General features: G+C 52.6%; 1 protein-coding gene and 3 non-coding genes across 4 annotated transcripts; all 4 read right to left on the reverse strand.

The window, feature by feature from the left end:
• Positions 1–8,709: 8,709 nt before the first annotated feature.
• LOC134931799 (nucleolar protein 56-like) lies at positions 8,710–16,709 on the reverse strand. The gene is made up of 12 exons (XM_063925502.1): positions 16,605–16,709; positions 16,428–16,517; positions 15,138–15,252; positions 14,403–14,564; positions 14,105–14,303; positions 13,636–13,823; positions 13,381–13,532; positions 13,058–13,158; positions 10,049–10,197; positions 9,583–9,704; positions 9,252–9,389; positions 8,710–9,147 (listed from the first exon to the last, which is right to left on the reverse strand). The coding sequence occupies exons 1-12, from the start codon at positions 16,605–16,607 to the stop codon at positions 8,983–8,985; spliced, it is 1,584 nt and encodes a 527-aa protein (XP_063781572.1). The 5' UTR covers positions 16,608–16,709; the 3' UTR covers positions 8,710–8,982.
• Positions 9,463–9,532, reverse strand: LOC134932688 (small nucleolar RNA SNORD57). Its single transcript, XR_010179452.1, has one exon. It is a non-coding gene; the product is annotated as a small nucleolar RNA SNORD57 (small nucleolar RNA).
• On the reverse strand, positions 9,814–9,887 carry LOC134932693 (small nucleolar RNA SNORD56). The gene has a single exon (XR_010179453.1). It is a non-coding gene; the product is annotated as a small nucleolar RNA SNORD56 (small nucleolar RNA).
• Positions 13,878–14,013, reverse strand: LOC134932742 (small nucleolar RNA SNORA51). The gene has a single exon (XR_010179471.1). It is a non-coding gene; the product is annotated as a small nucleolar RNA SNORA51 (small nucleolar RNA).
• Positions 16,710–18,375: the final 1,666 nt, after the last annotated feature.

Genomic DNA, 18,375 nt, shown 5'->3' on the forward strand with positions numbered 1-18,375 from the left:
TGTGGTGTGGCTAAGTGAATTAAGCAAAGCTGCTGCAGGTGAGCCTGAAATCACAATGCTTGCAGTGCTCCACAGATACTGTTTTATAATCACCATGTGCTGACCAATTGTATAACATATCTTACTTTACAACAGTGAACAAAGCTAGTATTTGGCTGACCACAGCCATGATTCAGATTTGCAGTCTTTGGGATAATATCATTATAAACAGTTATGATAAAAATAGTAAGCGAGTGTAGATCCATGTAATACACTGTTACAGACATGGTAGGAAAACAGTATCCCACACAGCGGGGCGGCAGCGTGAGCTGGCCGCCCCGTTCAACATACCTGGACCCTGTGGTGAGGGCAATGACGGGGCTTCTCTGTAAGCACTGTCAGCCTTTTACTGCAGGAGTCCTGCACGTGGTAATTAGGGAGGCCAATCCCGGGATTAGGGTGCGCATGCGCAGTTTTGCCGGGCAGCACTATAGTACAGCGCTGCCTGGCTATGCGGCCCGGCTGTCAGCGAGGTATTACTTACATCTTGGGCAGCCATGAACACACAGTGACCACGACGGCGGCATTTCAAATGTAGCGCCGGCCGCCAGCCAATCAAAGCTGGCGAACCGGCAGCCAATCAGGACAGCAGTAGCGGCTCCTGATTGGCTGCCGGACTGCCAGTTCTGACTGGCTGGCAGCCGGCGCTACATTTGAAATGCCGCGGCGTGGTCACTGTGTCCATGGTTACTGCCAGCGTGAGAGGAGACTGGCAACTGCCCAGCCAGCCGCAGAACTGAGCAGATTTAAGGGACCAGTGGGTGACGTCATCGACATCTGCCGATCGCAGCTAGATGCACCCAAGGACACCGCACTAATGGAAAGCGGAGGAAAAGGTACCAGTTAGGGTAAGATAGGGACATGTAACCTGTCCCATTATCAAACTCCAGCACACCAGTTTTACTTATCACACTAAAAGGGCTGTAAAGTAAACATTTATTGAACAAACCCTTTCTTTTCACAGATGCCACTGACATTATTATTATTATTTATTTTAAAATAAGAATTTACTTACCGATAATTCTATTTCTCGGAGTCCGTAGTGGATGCTGGGGTTCCTGAAAGGACCATGGGGAATAGCGGCTCCGCAGGAGACAGGGCACAAAAAAGTAAAGCTTTTACCAGATCAGGTGGTGTGCACTGGCTCCTCCCCCTATGACCCTCCTCCAGACTCCAGTTAGGTACTGTGCCCGGACGAGCGTACACAATAAGGGAGGCAATTTGAATCCCGGGTAAGACTCATACCAGCCACACCAATCACACCGTACAACTTGTGATCTAAACCCAGTTAACAGTATGATAACAGAAAGAGCCTCTTAAAGATGGCTCCTTAACAATATAACCCGAATTTGTTAACAATAACTATGTACAGTATTGCAGATAATCCGCACTTGGGATGGGCGCCCAGCATCCACTACGGACTCCGAGAAATAGAATTATCGGTAAGTAAATTCTTATTTTCTCTATCGTCCTAAGTGGATGCTGGGGTTCCTGAAAGGACCATGGGGATTATACCAAAGCTCCCAAACGGGCGGGAGAGTGCGGATGACTCTGCAGCACCGAATGAGAGAACTCCAGGTCCTCTTTTGCCAGGGTATCAAATTTGTAGAATTTTACAAACGTGTTTTCCCCCGACCACGTAGCTGCTCGACAGAATTGTAATGCCGAGACCCCTCGGGCAGCCGCCCAAGATGAGCCCACCTTCCTTGTGGAATGGGCCTTAACAGATTTAGGCTGTGGCAGGCCTGCCACAGAATGAGCAAGTTGAATTGTGTTACAAATCCAACGAGCAATCGTCTGCTTAGAAGCAGGGGCACCCAACTTGTTGGGTGCATATAGTATCAACAGCGAGTCAGATTTTCTGACTTCAGCCGTCCTTGAAATGTATATTTTTAAGGCTCTGACAACGTCCAACAACTTGGAGTCCTCCAAGTCGCCAGTGGCCGCAGGCACCACAATAGGTTGGTTCAGGTGAAACGCTGATACCACCTTAGGGAGAAAATGCGGACGAGTCCTCAGTTCTGCCCTATCCGAATGGAAGATTAGATAAGGGCTTTTATAAGATAAAGCCGCCAATTTAGATACTCTCCTGGCGGAAGCCAGGGCCAGTAACATAGTCACTTTCCATGTGAGATATTTAAAATCCACCTTTTTCAATGGTTCAAACCAATGGGATTTGAGGAAATCTAAAACTACATTTAGATCCCACGGTGCCACCGGAGGCACCACAGGAGGCTGTATATGCAGTACTCCTTTAACAAAAGTCTGTACCTCAGGAACTGAGGCCAATTCTTTTTGGAAGAATATTGACAGGGCCGAAATTTGAACCTTAATAGATCTCAAGTTGAGACCCATAGACAATCCTGATTGTAGGAAATGTAGGAAACGACCCAGTTGAAATTCCTCCGTCGGAACACTCCGATCCTCGCACCACGCGACATATTTTCGCCAAATGCGGTGATAATGTTTCGCGGTGACTTCCTTCCTTGCCTTAATCAAGGTAGGAATGACTTCTTCTGGAATGCCTTTCCCTTTTAGGATCTGGCGTTCAACCGCCATGCCGTCAAACGCAGCCGCGGTAAGTCTTGAAAGAGACAGGGACCCTGTTGTAGCAGGTCCCTTCTCAGAAGTAGAGGGCACGGGTCGTCCGTGACCAACTCTTGAAGTTCCGGGTACCAAGTCCTTCTTGGCCAATCCGGAGCCACTAGTATTGTTCTTACTCCTCCTCACCGTATAATCTTCAATACCTTTGGTATGAGAGGCAGAGGAGGAAACACATATACTGATTTGTACACCCAAGGTGTTACCAGTGCGTCCACAGCTATTGCCTGTGGATCTCTTGACCTGGCGCAATACTTGTCCAGTTTCTTGTTGAGGCGAGACGCCATCATGTCTACCATTGGTCTTTCCCAACAGTTTATTAGCATGTGGAAGACTTCTGGATGAAGACCCCCCTCTCCCGGGTGAATATCGTGTCTGCTGAGGAAGTCTGCTTCCCAGTTGTCCACGCCCGGGAAGAACACTGCTGACAGTGCTATTACGTGATTCTCCGCCCAGCGAAGAATCTTGGCAGCTTCTGCCATTGCACTCCTGCTTCTTGTGCCGCCCTGTCTGTTTACATGGGCGACCGCCGTGATGTTGTCCGACTGAATCAACACCGGTTTTCCTTGCAGGAGTGGTTCCGCCTGGCTTAGAGCATTTTAGATTGCTCTTAGTACCAGAATGTTTATGTGACGAGACTTTTCCAGGTTCGTCCATACCCCCTGGAAGTTTCTTCCTTGTGTGACTGCTCCCCAACCTCTCAGGCTGGCGTCCGTGGTCACCAGGATCAAATCCTGTATGCCGAATCTGCGGCCCTCCAATAGATGAGCCTTTTGCAACCACCACAGAAGATATACCCTTGTCCTTGGCGACAGGGTTATTCGCAGGTGCATCTGAGGATGCGACCCTGACCATTTGTCCAACAGATCCCTTTGGAAAATTCTTGCATGGAATCTGCCGAATGGAATTGCTTCGTAAAAAGCCACCATTTTTCCCCGGACTCTTGTGCATTGATGTACAGACACCTTTCCTGGTTTTAGGAGGTTCCTGACAGGTCGGATAACTCCTTGGCTTTTTCCTCGGGAAGAAAAACCTTTTTCTGAACCGTGTCCAGAATCATCCCTAGGAACAGCAGACGTATCGTCGGAAAACAGCTGCGATTCTTGGAATATTTAGAATCCAGTCGTGCCGTCGAAGAACTACTTTAGATAGTGCTCTTCCGACCTCCAACTGTTCTCTGGAACTTGCCCTTTTTAGGTCGTGCAAGTAAGGGATAATTTAGATGCCTTTTTTCTTTGAAGAAACATCTTTTCGGCCATTACCTTGGTAAAAAGGCCCGGGGTGCCGTGGATAATTCAAACGGCATCGTCTGAAACTGATATTGACAGTTCTGTACCACGAACCAGAGGTACCCTTGATGAGAAGGACAAAATTTGGACATGGAGGTAATCCTTGATGTCCAGGGACACCATATAGTCCCCTTTTTTCCGGTTCGCTATCACTGCTCTGAGTGACTTTATCTCGATTTGAACCTTTTATGTAAGTGTTCAAAACATTTTAGATTTAGACTATGTGTCACCAAGCCGTCTGGCTTCAGTACCACAATATAGTGTGGAAAAATAATACCCTTTTCCTTGTCGTAGGAGGGGTACTTTGATTATCACCTGCTGGATATACCGCTTGTGAATTGTTTCCAATGCTGCCTCCCTGTCGGAGGGAGCCGTTGGTAAAGCAGACTTCAGGAACCTGCGAGGAGAAGATGTCTCGACTCTCCAATCTTTACCCCTGGGATAATACTCGTACGATCTAGGGGTCAACTTGCGAGTGATCCCACTGCGCCCTGAGACTCTTGAGACTACCCCCCCACCTTGAGTCCGCTTGCACGGCCCCAGCGTCATGCTGAGGACTTGGCAGACGCGGTGGAGGGCTTCTTTTCCTGGGAAAGGGCTGCCTGCTGCAGTCTACTTCCCTTACCTCTATGTCTGGGCAGATATGACTGGCCTTTTGCCTGCATGCCCTCATGGGAAAGGAAAGATTGAGGCTGAAAAGACGGTGTCTTTTTTAGCTGAGATGTAACTTGGGGTAAAAAAGGTTGGATTTCCCAGCTGTTGCTGTGGTCCCCAGGTCCGATGGACCGACCCCCAAATAACTCCTTCCCTTTATACAGCAATACTTCCATCTGCCGTATGGGATCTGTATCACCTGACCACTGTCGTGTCCCTGACATCTTCTGGGAGATATGGACAACGCACTTATCTTGATGCCAGAGAGCAAATATCCCTCTGTGCATCTCACATACATATATATAGAATGCATCCTATTAAATGCTCTACATGAATAAAATATTTTCAGTCAGGGAATCCGACCAAGCCAACCCAGCACTGCATCTCCAGGCTGATGGCGATCGCTGGTCGCAGTATAACCACCGTATGTGTGTATATACTTTTTAGGATATTTTTCCAGCTTCCTATCAGCTGGCTCCTTGAGGGCGGCCGTATCTGGAGACGGTAACGCCACTTGATAAGCGTGTGAGCGCCTTATCACCCTAAGGGGTGTTTCCCAACGTACCCTAATTTCTGGCGGGAAAGGGTATAACGCCAATATTTGCTATCGGGGTAACCCTACGCATCATCACACACTTCATTTTATTTTATCTGATTCAGGAAAAACTACAGGTAGTTTTTTCCACTCCCACATAATACCCTTTCTTGTGGTACTTGTAGTATCAGAAACACGTAACACCTCCTTCATTGCCCTTAACGTGTGGCCCTAATGAGAAATACGTTTGTTTATTCACCGTCGACACTGTATTCAGTGTCCGTGTCTGTGTCTGTGTCGACCCACTGAGGTAAATGGGCGTTTTTAAAACCCCTGACGGTGTTTCTGAGACGCCTGGACCGGTCCTAATAGATTGTCGGCCGTCTCATGTCGTCAACCGACCTTGCAGCGTGTTGACATTCTCACGTAATTCTCTAAATAAGCCATCCATTCCGGTGTCGACTCCCTAGAGAGTGACATCACCATTACAGGCAATTTCTCCGCCTCCTCACCAACATCGTCCTCATACATGTCGACACACACGTGCCGACACACAGCACACACACCGGGAATGCTCTGACAGAGGACAGGACCCACTAGCCCTTTGGGGAGACAGAGGGAGAGTCTGCCAGCACACACCAAAAACGCTATAATTATATAGGGACAACCTTATATAAGTGTTTCTCCCTTATAGCATCTTTTATATATATACAATATCGCCAAAATCAGTGCCCCCCCTCTCTGTTTTAACCCTGTTTCTGTAGTGCAGTGCAGGGGAGAGCCTGGGAGCCTTCTCTCCAGCTTTTCTGTGAGAGAAAATGGCGCTGTGTGCTGAGGAGATAGGCCCCGCCCCTTTTACGGCGGGCTCGTCTCCCGCTATTTTTGAAGTTAGGCAGGGGTTAAATATCTCCATATAGCCTCTGTGGGCTATATGTGAGGTATTTTTTGCCTCTAATAAGGTTTTTATTTGCCTCTCAGAGCGCCCCCCCCAGCGCTCTGCACCCTCAGTGACTGTTGTGTGAAGTGTGCTGAGAGGAAAATGGCGCACAGCTGCAGTGCTGTGCGCTACCTTTATGAAGACTCAGGAGTCTTCAGCCGCCGATTTTGGACCTCTTCTCTCTTCAGCGTCTGCAAGGGGGCCGGCGGCGCGGCTCCGGTGACCATCCAGGCTGTACCTGTGATCGTCCCTCTGGAGCTAGTGTCCAGTAGCCAAGCAGCAAATCCACTCTGCACGCAGGTGAGTTCACTACTTCTCCCCTAAGTCCCTCGTTGCAGTGATCCTGTTGCCAGCAGGACTCACTGTAAAGTAAAAAACCTAAGCTAAACTTTCTCTAAGCAGCTCTTTAGGAGAGCCACCTAGATTGCACCCTTCTCGTTCGGGCACAAAATCTAACTGGAGTCTGGAGGAGGGTCATAGGGGGAGGAGCCAGTGCACACCACCTGATCTGGTAAAAGCTTTACTTTTTTGTGCCCTGTCTCCTGCGGAGCCGCTATTCCCCATGGTCCTTTCAGGAACCCCAGCATCCACTTAGGACGATAGAGAAATACTATTTCTTTAGTTCCTTTTTTACTTTTTCACTGGCGCCCATAACAATTGTTACACACCTAATAGTAATACTTTAGTATCGCTACCTACTACACCCTCCCTCACTGCTCCTTGCATCCATTCTACTGTGCTGCTCCCTACATCCTCCCTACACCCACCCTCCCTTGCTGCCCTCCAAATCCACTCTCCCTGCTCCTTACACTGATCCCTACTACAATCCCGGGATCGAGCATTTTTCAATCCCGAATCCCGGGATTGAAAAAATGGCCCGGGATTGGCCTCCCTAGTGGTAATGAGGGAGCTCTTCTAGAGAGGTCCGACACCCACAGCTGCTTCAGCAGCTTTCACTATCCCAGACCCTCACCTTCTTGGAAGGGGGAAAGGGATTCCACAAAAAAAATAATCAAAAAATTCAGTAATTGTGGATCAGGTTCCACAAGCCTAGTCTCGGTGAGCACCGAAAAAACACTGAGGTACTCTGGGATATGGAGGGGAGGTATAGTCAAAGTTTAACTATTCAGTGCCTAGTTCCTGTGGAACCGTCCATATCCCTAGAGTACTCCAGTGACCCCTAGTGGATGAAAAAGAAATTAAAGTAAAAATTAGAAAACCTGGAACTTCAGCCAGGAAGTACATATCACATGAGGCACATAAAAACCACTGAGGTACTGAAGAGTATGGTGGTGGGAGGAGGGTAACACATTAAATATTTAAATGTGCCTATCCCTGCTAATGCACCATCCATATACCCAAGAGAACTCCAGTGACCCCTAGTGGATGAAAAAGAAATAAAGGAAGGGGCTGCTCCTGCAGCCCATATTATAGCTTATGTGCCTGCCTACTGCATGGCACCAACTTACAAACTGTGCAGGGAGGCGGGGTTATAGAGGAGGCGGAGCTGTGCATCTTGGGAACAGTCAAAGCTTGGAGCCTGTTGGTGCCTCTGATCAAGATCCTACTCTACACCCCAATATTAATCTTTGTGGAGCCCAGTGTACCCCACAGCAGAAGTGTTTTAGCCCCGGAAACATTTTTACATTGATGAGAATCAACCTTTAGTAGATATACCCTTTAGCAATCACCATAGTCACAGCTCCTGTTACTGGTGTGCACCCCACTTACCCCGAGGAACGTCTTCTATCAGGGTGTCCCAAACTGTCCAGGTTTTACAGAGAAATGCTTGTGTACAGACAGTATAACCAAGTCTGCCAAGGTACTATCTGTCCCATGTGCTCCATCATGGATATCCTTGAACCCTGGTCTGTCAGTGCTTAGAGGATCACGTATGGGAACCAGTCTTGCCTTATCTAGTAGAAACATTCAGCATGTACGTCAAACTCATGGCCATCCAACTGTTGTGAAACTACAAGTCCCAGCATTCTTTACCAGCTAATCAATGGAAGGTATGCTGGCAAAGCATGCTGGGAGTTGGTTTCACATCAGCCGGAGGGCCACGAGTTTGACATGCCTGTACTAGATAAAAGCCAACAGCAGCGGTGTGGCCCTACAGTGACTATTAGGGGTTTTCCCTTTAAAGGAAATTACCGCACAAAAAAAAAAGGCACACTTCTATTTTATCTATGAAATTAAAATTTCCCAGAGTGTACAAGTGATCCTCATGACTGTCAGACACAAAGCGGAACACGTAATCATGTTACTTAGGACGCCACCCTTAGCGTGGGCCACCACCATGAAGTTTTCTATGTTTACAACCCCCAATAGTATATACTCCGTGCATTTCAAAGCCCCTCATTTAGGAAGTCTCCCATTATTTGTTTACAAAAGATTTTAGGCTTCAAATATTGAATGCAGATGTCGTGGAGCAGCTATACGCATCACTCACATCCCCATCACACAATACATGTGACAGGTTCTGTTACCAACAGTCCACCGACGCACCCCAATATCATCTCCCGAGCACTCCTGTACACACCCCACACACTTATACAACTCGTACTGACCTGCCACCTATGAGAGGACCAGTGACTGGTAGCTGCTGGCCATTAAACCCTGTGCGTATATTACCGTGCTCAATACAGGAAAGGTTTAGTTTGCGTCCCTTTAATCTGCAAGTATATGTACAGAAAGGCATTCTGGGACATTTTATACAAATATGAACAATTCAAGTGAATGTACAATAGGAATAGACTGGAGCTCCATACCCAGGAGCCACCAGGGCTTAGTCTGTACAGAAATATACTGAAGTTCTAAGACACTTCTGAAATGCGGAGAAACATGGCCGCTGTCCTCCAGTGTGATCAGTCTTTACATATGGAGGCCACAGCCCCCGCTCAGTTCTAGTCTTCCTGCTGCCGCGATTACAATTTCTTCTTCTTTTTCTTGGTTTCTGTTACTGGAGGCTCTTCAGCGGCAGATTTCTTCTTTTTCTTCTTGGATGGAGTCTGTTGTTCCTCTTCCTCTATACCGTTCTCGGAGATGTCGCCCTCAGACTTACGTTTTTTCTTCTTGCTTGGCTTTTCCTCCTGAGGAAAGAGGAACGTCAGCTCCAGAGCATGTCACCATAAACCATGGATGAACTTGTTAATCACACCATGGACCCCACACATTCAGCCAGCGTCTGACTCACCTCATCTCGGCTTTTCTTTGGTGATGGCTCATCGTCCTCCTCCACTTTTATTGCCTCCAATCTCCTCTTCTCTCGTTTCCTCTTCTTCCGTTCTCTCTTCTCCAGCTTCCTCTTTATTTCCGCCGTCACCTCTGAAGCCTGAAACAGAAGTAGATAGCAGGTAAAAGGTGGTCCCACGTTACCCCAACGTCCTGTGGTCGGAGCCCTCGTTGGATCAGACTCATTAAATCAGTTTGCGCCTCCAGTGGGTATTGTCAGGTGGAAACGTTGCATCACTTCCAACCACTCCGGCTGAACGACACTACATGCCCCGCCGTACAGCCATACTGACCTCCTGCTGCGCTTCCTTCATCACGTCTATGTTTTTGCGAGGAGCCTCCCCGGTCTCATAGAAGGAGAGTCTCTCCTCCACCTGCTCCCGCAGCTTGTCTCCATACACACTGGTTGGGATTTCTGAAACAATGAGCAGCATTAATAATCCTGGACCATGCAAGTAGATATCAGACAGGTCTATAACAAGACCCTGCAAACTAGGCTAGGAAACCCCCACAGAACCCCAGCTTTGCTCAGAAAGAGGTTGTCAACATACACGTGGGGTGATATACTGTTGACGAAAAATGTTTACCATCATTGCAAAGCCGGAGGTCCACACGTTGTGCAGCACAGGGGACCTGGTCATGGTCTGGATGGGACCATTAAGGGTGACAAAGGCGATTCCATCCAGCTACATGCAAGCAACACGTGGCTAGAAGCGTCCTGCACCGAATATCTGCCCCGTGACAGCCCCCGCGTCTCACCTGAGAAACAGTCTATGCGGGACGCGATGCTGCACTTGTTGGCCAGGTAGCGGGAGATTCGCCCCTTGTTCTTTGCAGCAGCTCGCCCGATGAACGTGGAGTGGAAGATCAGGCCGTATTTCGGGGTGTTTCCCTTGGTCTTCAGCGCCCTGTAAAGCAGCAGCAGGAGAGACTTGTGACATCAGCCACAGGGATTATTCACTATGGGTAATATGATGTGAGCGCTCTCAGGATAAACCACCCTGCCAGAGAACACCCGTCATAATCACCCTCCTTTATATGGCACCACTGAATTTACCCTTACTTTCTAGCACCCTCACTCCCTGCCTGTCACTGGCCCGCCCCCTGACCCAACCCATCACTGTCCCGCCCCCTGCCCAGCCCCGACCTACCCAGCACCGGCCTGCCCCCTCATCCCACCCATCACCGACCTACCCCCTGCCCAGCCCATCACTGCCCCGCCCCCTCACCATCACTAACCCACCCCCTCACCATCACTGACCCACCCTCTCACCTCCTGCCCATCACTAACCCGCCCTCTCACCTCCTGCCCATCACTAACCCACCCCCTCACCTCCTGCCCATCACTAACCCACCCCCTCACCTCCTGCCCATCACTAACCCACCCCCTCACCCCGCCCATCACCGACCTACCCCCTGCCCAGCACCGGACAGCTCCCTCACCCCTGCCCATCACCGACCTACCCCCTGCCCAGCCCATCACTACCCAGCCCCCTCACCCACTGCCCATCACTAACCCACCCCCTCACCATCACCGACCCACCCCCTCACCTCCTGCCCATCACCGACCCACCCCCCACACCTCCTGCCCATCACCGACCCACCCCCCTCACCTCCTGCCCATCACCGACCCACCCCCCTCACCTCCTGCCCATCACCGTCCCACCCCCCTCACCTCCTGCCCATCACCGACCCACCCCCCTCACCTCCTGCCCATCACCGACCCACCCCCCCTCACCTCCTGCCCATCACCGACCCACCCCCCTCACCTCCTGCCCATCACCGACCCACCCCCTTCCCCCTCACTAACCCTGCCCATCACTGACCCACCCCCTGCCCATCACTAACCCACCCCCTGCCCATCACTAATCCACCCCCTCACCTCCTGCCCATCACCGACCCACCCCCACACCTCCTGCCCATCACCGACCCCACCCCCTCACCTCCTGCCCATCACCGACCCACCCCCCTCACCTCCTGCCCATCACCGACCCACCCCCTTCCCCCTCACTAACCCTGCCCATCACTGACCCACCCCCCTCACCTCCTGCCCATCACCGACCCACCCCCCTCACCTCCTGCCCATCACCGACCCACCCCCCTCACCTCCTGCCCATCACTGACCCACCCCCTGCCCATCACTAACCCACCCCCTGCCCATCACTAACCCACCCCCTCACCATCACTAATCCACCCCCTCACCTCCTGCCCATCACCGACCCACCCCCACACCTCCTGCCCATCACCGACCCCACCCCCTCACCTCCTGCCCATCACCGACCCACCCCCTTCCCCCTCACTAACCCTGCCCATCACCGACCCACCCCCCTCACCTCCTGCCCATCACCGACCCACCCCCCTCACCTCCTGCCCATCACCGACCCACCCCCCTCACCTCCTGCCCATCACCGACCCACCCTTCCCCCTCACTAACCCTGCCCATCACCGACCCACCCCCCTCACCTCCTGCCCATTACCGACCCACCCCCTCACCTCCTGCCCATCACCGACCCACCCCCCACCTCCTGCCCATCACCGACCCACCCCCCTCACCTCCTGCCCATCACCGACCCACCCCCTTCCCCCTCACTAACCCTGCCCATCACTGACCCACCCCCCTCACCTCCTGCCTATCACCGACCCAACCCCCTCACCTCCTGCCCATCAACGACCCACCCCCCTCACCTCCTGCCCATCACCGACCCACCCCCTTCCCTAACCCTGCCCATCACTGACCCACCCCCCTCACCTCCTGCCCATTACCGACCCACCCCCCTCACCTCCTGCCCATCACCGACCCACCCCTCACCTCCTGCCCATCACTGACCCACCCCCTTCCCCCTCACTAACCCTGCCCATCACTGACCCACCCCCTGCCCATCACTGACCCACCCCCTGCCCATCACTGACCCACCCCCTCACCTCCTGCCCATCACTAACCCACCCCCTCACCTCCTGCCCATCACTAACCAATCCCCTCACCTCCTGCCCATCACTAACCAATCCCCTCACCTCCTGCCCATCACTAACCCACCCCCTCACCTCCTGCCCATCACCGACCCACCCCCTCACCTCCTGCCCATCACTGACCCACCCCCTCACCATCACTGACCCACCCCCTCACCTCCTGCCCATCACTAACCCACCCCCTCACCTCCTGCCCATCACTAACCCACCCCCTCACCTCCTGCCCATCACCGACCCACCCCCTCACCTCCTGCCCATCACTGACCCACCCCCTCACCAATCACTGATCCACCCCCTCACCTCCTGCCCATCACTAACCCACCCCCTCACTGACCCCCCCACCGTCACTGACCCACCCCCTCACCTCCTGCCCATCACTGACCCACCCCCTCACCATCACTGACCCACCCCCTCACCTCCTGCCCATCACTAACCCACCCCCTCACTGACCCCTCACCATCACTGACCCACCCCCTTCCCTCTCCAGCCTATTACCGACTTGATCCTTCCCTTATATGACCCGTCTCACCAACGCACTAGCCAATCCCTAACTGAAGCCTCCCCCCTAGTACTGCCCCAGCCACACACCATTGCTACATGAAATGACATGCGGACATCGGGAAATCTGACCTGCTCAGCTGCTCAGAGCAAAGCCTCAGGCACAATGACAGTAATTAATGGAGGGTTGTTCAGACACTGGTGTGGCAGCAATCACTCAGCAGCTGGCAGATGCCACGCGCCAATGCGTCATACTCCAGCACCCAGTCACCTGCCATCACCACAACCGCCCGGCAGCTGTACCTGAATAGGGCTTTCTCTGCCCCCAAGATCTGGACGGTGGAGGCAGGGTACTTGGCGAGGTTGGTCAGGCTTCCAGCGTGGGAGATCAGACGGGCGCCCACCTGTGGATGTAAGGACAGTGATCAGGGCACAGGGAAGCTGGATGGGCCGCGTAGCGTTAGTGACGGCACAGATCAGCAGTGGAAGATTTTCCGCAGCAGTCTCAGAGGATTGACAGATTCTGATACATCATGTCTGTGAGGGGCCACATAATGGTGTAATCGCAGAGGGCGAAACATCTTACAGATTCTCTCCATTTACAACAGACAGAGGGACACACGTACCACTTCTCCAATCAGGGCAGACAAGCTGGGGGCCACCTGGCTCATCTTTGAGCGGAGATATTCCTGCAGACCCTTCCGATACTCCGATAGCGAGATGACACGGCAGGAAAAGCTCTCTATGTTGATGAGGTCTATGGGTGAGATGTCCATTCCTGCAGGAGGAACATATCAGCCGGTGAGGAGAGTCTGCACTAGCAGTAACCTAACCCAGATGCGCTGACTGGGATCCTCTTATGGACTGAAGAGGGTACATACCCATCGATGACCGAGAGGCGTCCAGGACTGCCTGGGCCTTGGCACTGTCCATGACTATCTCCTCCATCTCTTCCAGCTTCTCCTCAGACAGTTCCTTGCGGTTTCCGATATACTTGGCCATGCGGCAGTACGTGTAATTATCCGCCACAATCTTTATAAGCTCTGGGAAGTGATACCCGTACCACTCTCTGGAAAGGGAGAGAAGAACGTTATTAGTACAACTGGCAGCTACCCTGGTGAGGGTCTGTACCCCCGATAACAATACAGCCCCTGCACACCGTGGAGCTGTGGTGTAGACGGAGATATTACTACTCTACCTCCTCTTTCTATACAGACAGCGGGAAGGACAACATTGTCTGTGGTAAGCATTGGGAGGATGAGAACCTGGCCGGCCAGTGGTCTGGGTATGAGATGCCTCAGGGACTATGATGTCCAGCCTCGCTACAATCACCAAAGGAGTGGTTCTCACCTCACCCTCATGGAGAAGGTATTTATGTCCTTGTCCAGCTGGTCCAGTAAGCTGATGGACTGGATGATCATGTTGTCCACGCGGTTGACGTTGAACTTTACTTTGGCTCTGGAGTAGCTGTGGCCCAAACCGAGCTGTGCTTTGGAGGCCGACTGAGCAGTGAGTCCTTTCACCAGGGCGTGGAAGTATAACCGGATCCCTGCACAGAGAGAGACTACGTTACTGCCCATTCATGTGACCAGACCACCAGTAACAGGACCTCCCATACCCCAGGTCTGGACCGATACCAGTAACCCACCTCTCGTGAGCTCGGCCACCACACCACCCGTCTGACATGTGATCTTCAGCTCCTCCTGTATGGCTGCTCCGATCTTACTGTCACTCACTCCTAGCAGAGCCTTCTTCCGCTTGGCCGGCATGTTTGTTTCCAGGAGCAGCTTCAGGTCCTCATGGAGGACACCTGTGGATGAAAATAAAGTTACACCTCGTGTTCAAAGCACACCCAAAAGGGAAAACTACAAGTTCTAGGGGGTCCTGAAAACCACAGTAGCCAGTCCCACACGTAATGAGTCTGCTACAGGGGACACCCGCATTACTGTACATTATTCTAGAGGTCACAGGGCAGAGGGCGCATCCAGGCCCTAGAGGTCTCTGAACTCTGAAGTTATCTACTGCAAAACTTACAGACCAGGTTGCACCAAACATCGGTGCTCCGTGTCCTCCGTAAGCTGCCCACCAACACGGGGGAATTCAGTGGGTGCCCAGTATCTCTACCCCATACATGGTCCAGGGGCCATAGTACAAAGCCCCAATCACTGCATGGCATATATATGGAGATCTACCTCATATTACCCCCCAGAGAGGACACAGGAAGGGATCCAGCACGGTATACGGTAGCACCCCTGCATAGGCAGCGGCTGAGGGTACGCAGGGCGTGCTCAGTAATCAGGGTGTCATCACACCGCTCAGGGGATTGACAGATCATTTGACATCACTGCACGCCCCGCGTGTAACACTAAACACCTGACGTTACCTTCAGATATGGCGTTCACATTCTCCAGGGCGCTCTGGGCGGACTTAAAGGGCAAGAACGCCGCCAGCTTCACAATGCTGCTGAACTTCCCGATATTCAGCAGCGACTCCTCCACCTGCAGGCGGGACATGGAATTACAGCGTCAGGCTGCAGTGTAAATCATTGCAAGTATGTTATAACACCCCAAGCGAATAGAGCACTCGTACTATGGCGGACATGATGCGCCATTCCGGAACCACACACTGTACACCCCATAGAGGTGGGAAGGAAGACCTGCGATGTCAGCGCTACCGTAAGTGGCTGCTGCGAGGGGACTTCAGCGCACAGACAGAAGACAGCCACCCAGAACCGCAGGGCCAAATTCACACCTGACCGTAGGATCTCTCTAATGGGCAAAACCATGTGCACTGCAGGTGGGGCATATGTAACATGTGCAGAGAGTTAGATTTGGGTGGGTTATATTGTTTCTGTGCAGGGTAAATACTGGCTGCTTTATTTTTACACTGCAATTTAGATTTCAGTTTGCACACCACACCCAAATCTAACGCGGCGCATGGTTTTACATCTGCCCCACCTGCACTGCGCAGGGTTTTACATCTGCCCCACCTGCACTGCGCAGGGTTTTACATCTGCCCCACCTGCGCATGGTTTTACATCTGCCCCACCTGCACTGCGCAGGGTTTTACATCTGCCCCACCTGCGCATGGTTTTACATCTGCCCCACCTGCACTGCGCAGGGTTGTACCCATTAGATATAAAGTTTGCTGCTGCGATGTGGTCTGAATTGGGGCCGTAGTCAGACAGTACAGGAGTGGAAATGAGGCTGTACAGATAGAAGCTCCTGCGGCAGCACAACCAGTATGCTATGCTTTGCCATTTCAGCTTGTTGCCAGATACCAGCACATGTGGAGCCCACAGTGGGACCCTGGCAGGACGGGGAGAGCGGGTTACACCGACACACGGCCTGTGCATGGCGCTTCTGTGGGGGCATCCTGCCGCTGTTACAAGGCGAGGACGTGGGGGAACTGAGGGGCAAAAAGCTGAAACAGCAAAGCCAGTCACACTGCACACAATATATACACATATATATCTCTCTCTCTCTGCATTAGACACCTACATACACATTTTATATCTGCATTATACACCTATATAGACACTCCTACATTATATACACATATACAGGGACCGGGCGTGCTCAGCAGTCAGGGGGTCATCACACGGCTCAGGGGATTGACAGATCATTAGACATCATCGCACGCCCGGCACGGAGCACACACAGGACACCGGTACCTGGGGAAGCAGCATGCCGACCTCCTCCACCTCCCGCACCGCGAACAGCGCGTACCCGGCCGCATGCTCGAACAGCACGTGCAGCAGCACCTGGGGGGAAACAAAGGGTCAGTATACGGGTGACTGGATCTCCCTCCGGACCCCTGGTATATCCCCCCCACCAGCCCCGGCCCTCACCATGGCGACCACCTCCGCCTCCTCTGGGCGACGACCAGAAACAGACTGAGCTCAGCACGCGGCGCCTCCTGGCCACACGTCCGTCCGCCCCGCCCCTCGCCGCCTTAGCCAATCACGCGGCCGCGCCCCGCTGAGCGTCGGTAGCCGCGGCCAATCGCGGGGCCTGCAGCGGCTCGTGACCACCGAGCGCAGGAAGTGGGGGTGGATAGACGAGGCGAGCGAGTCGGCCCTGCCATCACGTGGCGGACTGTGCTCTATGATCGCTGGGAGGACTGCGGCCGGACACGTGGTGGTGAAGTGTATCCCTCCGCGTGTGCTGTGGTTCGGTATGAGGCCCGTGTGACACGTGACGGTATATGTGGGACTTATTCACTGGCGCAGCATTCTACTCCCCCCCCCCCGCCTTCCAGTGTGTAAGTCACCCGCCTTGTGTGGTACTGGCACTTCTCCGCAGAGTTCCTATTGGGGGGGGGGGCGTAATGCTGCCAGGTTACCTCGCTCCCCAGCAATGGCAGCTCTGAGCATGTCGCAGTACCTGCCACTGTGCTACCGTGCATCCGCCCTGGGTAATTACATTCCGCAATGCGATTCTGGGTGCTAATATCATACCCCCGCGTCACTGAGCGTGTCACCCGCGGTCACGTGTCATACACGGGCATACCTCCTGACTGTCCCCATTTTCACGGTCTGTCCCACCCGTGGGTCGCAGTGTCCCGCGGTGGGGGCAGTTGGGAGATCCCCCCCAGAGCAGCGGTGGATAGATGGCGTGCGCATGCGGACAGCGTCTATTCCGCCCATGGTACGCCAGGCAGTATTGCAGGGGCCCACACCGCACACCTTGCACCCATTTAAATATACTCTTCTCTCTCGTCGGCCCGGCGCTAGCTGCAGAGCGGCAAATATCACTCGGAAAATGGGCGCCTTGGTTGGTTTCCGGTGATTCGCACATGCGCAATGGAGATGTCCCCGGGAACACGGCGCCATGTTCCCATACCCTCAAACTGTACCTTTTTAATAGGTACAGTACCTTTTTTTTATGGTCTGTACCGATTTTTGGCTCTCCAAACTTCCATTGAAAGTATAGGAAAAGGGGCGTGGTCACACCCCCTTTACCCACAGCCACGCCCCCTTTTTCGGATTTGTACCGATTTTTCTGTGTAAGATGTTGGAGGGTAAGTGTTCCTGGAGACTTGTGCAGTAGAGTCCACTGCATGGCCAGAGAGGAGGGGGCCCATTCGGAGACTGCACACGGGCTCCCTCCTCTCTTACAGCTCCTCTGGCTATATGGAAGATGGTTTGGTCCAGCACTTGGACACGGGTGAGGAAGGTCTTAGTTGGAACATCGCGCAGATACAAGTACAGGCTGATAAGTAAATGAAGGCCATTCGCTTGTGTCTCTGGAGAGAAGGAAGAGCATCAGGCGGGGGGTGCCGTCTAGGAAGTGTGCCCCCTGGTACATCGGCCCATACCCCACCATCAGTCAGATCAGTCCTGTCTCTTACATACTGAAGTTACCGCCTACTCTCAGGATTCCCTATAGTTCCCATGTATTGCTTCTCTCAGGATTCCCTATAGTTCCCATGTATTGCTACTCTCAGGATGCCCTATAGTTCCCATGTATTGCTACTCTCAGGATTCCCTATAGTTCCCATGTATTGCTTCTCTCAGGATTCCCTATAGTTCCCATGTATTGCTACTCTCAGGATTCCCTATAGTTCCCATGTATTGCTTCTCTCAGGATTCCCTATAGTTCCCATGTATTGCTTCTCTC

This window comes from Pseudophryne corroboree, chromosome 1, assembly GCF_028390025.1.
Source record: "Pseudophryne corroboree isolate aPseCor3 chromosome 1, aPseCor3.hap2, whole genome shotgun sequence".
NCBI lineage: Eukaryota > Metazoa > Chordata > Amphibia > Anura > Myobatrachidae > Pseudophryne > Pseudophryne corroboree.

What these genes read in the sequence shown, in the direction of transcription:
- LOC134931799 (XM_063925502.1), bottom strand. An exon ending in TCGGCATGCTGCTTCCCCAG is followed by an intron (nt 15,253 to 16,427) that starts GTACCGGTGTCC and finishes TCCCGCCTGCAG; the next exon opens with GTGGAGGAGTCGCTGCTGAA. An exon ending in CCGCATAGACTGTTTCTCAG is followed by an intron (nt 9,705 to 10,048) that starts GTGAGACGCGGG and finishes TCATTGTTTCAG; the next exon opens with AAATCCCAACCAGTGTGTAT.